Here is a 3,802-nt window from a genome sequence, read left to right on the forward strand (position 1 = left end):
TAAATTATTAACATTGTCATTTACATTGTCAAAATGTAAATGTAATGTTGTGTCATCTGTTGCTGGTTATTGCAATGCTTACATGTGACTACAGCAGCTAATACAAAGTGATGGTTCTCAGCGACACAGTGAGTGACAACAGTAATCATTGCACAGTAACAGAAACACAAAACGACAACACAGAATGGATAAGTGGTCAGGGGCCTGTTGCACAAAAGTAGAATTAAGACATCCGGGATAAATGACTCAGCTGAGCTCAATGAAGCCAAAACATGTGCGTCCAGGCTTAATTGGTTGCACAAAGACCAAGCCAGGATGAGCAGACACGGATTCATTAAGCCAGGTGAAACCAATCCTGGATAGGTGCGCGCTCACGGCTCACTCAAATAGACCCCGCCACAGATCACAGATTAACTGATTTACCATGGCAACTAGAGCCGCGTACTTTTCCCCGTCGGAAGCACAAATCCTCATGGAGGCATACGAGGAGGTAAAAGATATAATTAAGAAGAAAGGCAACACCGCCACAGTGATAAAGCAAAGAGAAAAAGCGTGGCAAAGTATTGCAGACCGCCTGAATGCGTAAGTAGTGCACAATTACACACTCACCGCTCCGCTGAAACATCACAATTACAATTCAAATATTTAATTCACATCTCCAAAAATGCAGTTGTACTGTAATTATGAAACGGTTAAATTTTTAATTGAAATGGACTGCAGATATGAGTGAAATTGTGTAAAGTAACTCCATCACACTGTATAAAGCTATGATAAATTTTTTGATATTTTTACTGAAAACAAGACAAAAATACCAAGTAATTTTTTGCAGTGTGACTCCATTAAATGTGTGTGTGTGTGTGTGTGTGTGTGTGTGTGTAGATTAAACATGAACGGGCCAAAACGGACATGGCAGCAGGTCAAAATCAAATACAAGAACATTCTGCAGAATGGTATGGTCCCTGACTAATATTTAACAAAGCACAAGCATATATTGTACCCAGAAGGTGCCTGCTCACACATTGTCTGTACTGTTTTAGCAGTGAAAAAGAATACCCACAGACAAGGCACGGGTGGTGGGTCACCAAAGGCTGACCTTACCCCAGCAGAGGACATGGCCTTGGAGCTAAATAAAGGCAGGCCCGTCTTAGAGGGGATCCCTGGGGGGAAAGAGACGAGCATAGGTTCCTCCCAAGATGCCACCCGCTTCATTCAAGGTATGTCCTTCCATCTCTACATGGGATACAACCACATTCATATTGAATCAATTTGGACTGTCTGACTTTGGTTTACCTATTGCCTTGCAGTGTCTGGCAGCACTGTGTTCCTGTTAGAGCCACCAGCACAAGCACCAGACGATGCTGATCCAGTGAGTACTCCATCAAAGGCATACTGTAGGCCTGGCATGTCTTGTCTACTAGCTTCAATATGAATCCGATTAAATGTGATAGGGTGAAGGCCCCAGTGCAGCAGCAACAGCACATGATGGAGACGATGATGAGGAGGAGACCATCTCTCTGGATTCCAGAAGGCATGAGGTATCATGTTAAGACTGTGAAAGTACTATTTACTCTACAATGGTGAGGAGTCCTCATCAAAATCAAAAAATCTAATTTCTTTTACAGGACCCAGATGCTATACAGTGGGAAAACCAGCCTGGCAACATAGTGCGTATTAATAAAAGGACACCACATCCTGCCAAATTCCAGCTGCGCTAATTGTATTGTGTTCACAGAGCTCACAAGCTATCAGAAAGTTGTATGGCAACCACCTCCGGCGCCAAATAGAACTGGCAGACATAGACATTCAGTACAAGAAGAAAAAGATGGAAAATCTTGCACTGGAGTCCGAAATAAAAAAGAGGACAATTAGGAAACTGGACCTTGAAATAAAAAAACTTGAGAGGGAGGTGAGATATGCCTTCAATGTACACTGTATGCTAACTGTAACACAAATGTATTAATCATTATTTTTCTTTCCTCCCCCAGCTCCAAGAAGATGACACAGCTCAAAATAAAAATTAGGTATATTCTCGTAAAGTCAAGTGAGCCATGACATATGAGCTCTTATTGTGAGCACACAGGACGGTGGCATCTTTCTAAGTTTTTTTTAATTTTCCCAGCAATCAGTACAACCAAGTCATCGTTATAAGGCATCGCCCTCTTTTGCCCACCCCCCCAGCACCAGGTGTGGCCACTAGCCTATATGAAGGGCCAAAATTGTGTGTTCCTTTCTGCTCTGACAATGGCATGCCCATTCGTGCGAGATGTGGTGGATGAAGAAGCACTTGTGCTGAGGAGAGCCTTCAGGCGAGAAAGGGTCTTCAGGGACCGGTTGGACCCACTGGCCTTCCCTGATGACCATCTATATGAAAGATACAGGTTTTCTGCAGATGGCATCAGGTATCTATGCAGACTACTGGGTCCCAGGATTAAGCACCGCACTGCACGGAGCCATGCACTGAGTGTGGAGCAAATGGTTTGTGTGGCCTTGCGCTTTTTTGCTAGTGGAGCCTTCCTGTACTCAGTGGGGGATGCTGAACAAGGCCACAATTTGCCGCACAATAAGGAGTGTGTGTCTGGCTATCAAAGCATTAGCAGATGTCTTCATCTCCTTCCCTGGCCACAGAAGACTCTGTGACATCAAAGAGGAGTTCTATAGGATTGCAGGTAAGAGGATCTACAAATTACAGGACAACTGTTAACACATAGTAGGATACTCATTACTTTGTGTGACAGGTTTCCCCAATGTCATTGGTGCAGTGGACTGCACACACATAAGGATAAAAGCCCCCTCAGGTGCCCATGAGGCCGATTTTGTGAATAGGAAATCCTTTCACAGCATTAATGTTCAGGTGAACATAACTTTTTGATATTGTCCATTGACGAACACTCTGCATTGCCAGTGATGTGCATTGATTGGTGTAATATTCCTCATCTTATGATTTCAGATGGTCTGCAATGCTGACTGTGTGATCAGCAATGTTGTGGCAAAATGGCCTGGCTCAGTCCATGACTCCAGAATCTTTCGGGCCTCTGAAATCTATCAGTGCCTATCACAAGGTAAGCCACACAACCCCTATTTATAACCATCATGGCTGTGTCAAGAATATCACTGTGTTTATGAGGTAGTAATGATGAGATTTTGTGTTGACAGGTGAATTCTCTGGTGTGTTGCTGGGAGACAGGGGGTATGGCTGCCAGCCTTTTCTCCTGACACCTTTCACAGACCCCCAGGAAGCACAGCAGGCCTACAACCATGCCCATGCCAGGACCAGGGCCAGAGTTGAAATGACCTTTGGCCTCCTGAAGGCACGCTTTCACTGCCTTCACAAATTAAGGGTCAGCCCTGTTAGGGCATGTGATATTACTGTGGCTTGTGCTGTCCTCCACAATGTGGCCTGCCTGAGGAAGGAGAGGGCCCCCAGAGTGCCACCAGCCATGGACTGGGACAATCCGGCAATCTTCCCTGATGACGACAGTGGTCGGCTGCTGAGGGACCAATATGTGTTGAATTATTTTAGTTAGTATGTGTGCTTTCAATTTTGGTTAAATATGTCCTGCGGTGGCAGAGGAATTTGGTTTTTTTTGGGTTCGTTTTTTGACGAATTTGGCCTCTTATGATGTTTGTGCGGTATACTGTGTGTAATACAAGGCTGCAGGGAGGCTACTGCATCCATTCATTTGTCTGTTCAGTTGATGTGTATGGATTTGTCCTGCATTTATTTTAGTGTGCAGACATGCAGGGTGTGTTATATACAGACCTTTGAATGTGTATGTATCATTTTGTATAATATGCTTGGATT

General features: G+C 44.2%; 1 protein-coding gene across 5 annotated transcripts in view; it reads left to right on the forward strand.

Annotated features, from left to right (window-relative positions):
* Positions 1 to 225: 225 nt before the first annotated feature.
* Positions 226 to 3,802, forward strand: part of LOC139553632 (putative nuclease HARBI1) — a 3,701-nt gene continuing 124 nt past the window's right edge. Inside the window, exons 1-11 of one of the 5 annotated variants that reach the window (XM_071366180.1) lie at positions 236 to 582; positions 880 to 950; positions 1,038 to 1,214; positions 1,305 to 1,366; positions 1,449 to 1,535; positions 1,623 to 1,664; positions 1,733 to 1,906; positions 1,986 to 2,021; positions 2,120 to 2,666; positions 2,948 to 3,059; positions 3,154 to 3,802. The exon at positions 3,154 to 3,802 is cut by the window's right edge and continues 124 nt beyond it. In XM_071366180.1, the coding sequence (XP_071222281.1) occupies positions 425 to 582; positions 880 to 950; positions 1,038 to 1,214; positions 1,305 to 1,366; positions 1,449 to 1,535; positions 1,623 to 1,664; positions 1,733 to 1,906; positions 1,986 to 2,021 (807 nt within the window). In that variant the 5' untranslated portion in view covers positions 236 to 424 and the 3' untranslated portion in view covers positions 2,120 to 2,666; positions 2,948 to 3,059; positions 3,154 to 3,802. Of the gene's footprint in view, positions 583 to 879; positions 951 to 1,037; positions 1,215 to 1,304; positions 1,367 to 1,448; positions 1,536 to 1,622; positions 2,667 to 2,735; positions 2,852 to 2,947; positions 3,060 to 3,153 lie in introns of all 5 variants that reach the window. The other 4 variants (XM_071366181.1, XM_071366178.1, XM_071366179.1 and 1 more) reach the window with 4 other exon arrangements.

This window comes from Salvelinus alpinus, chromosome 25 (genome assembly GCF_045679555.1).
Source record: "Salvelinus alpinus chromosome 25, SLU_Salpinus.1, whole genome shotgun sequence".
Lineage (NCBI taxonomy): Eukaryota > Metazoa > Chordata > Actinopteri > Salmoniformes > Salmonidae > Salvelinus > Salvelinus alpinus.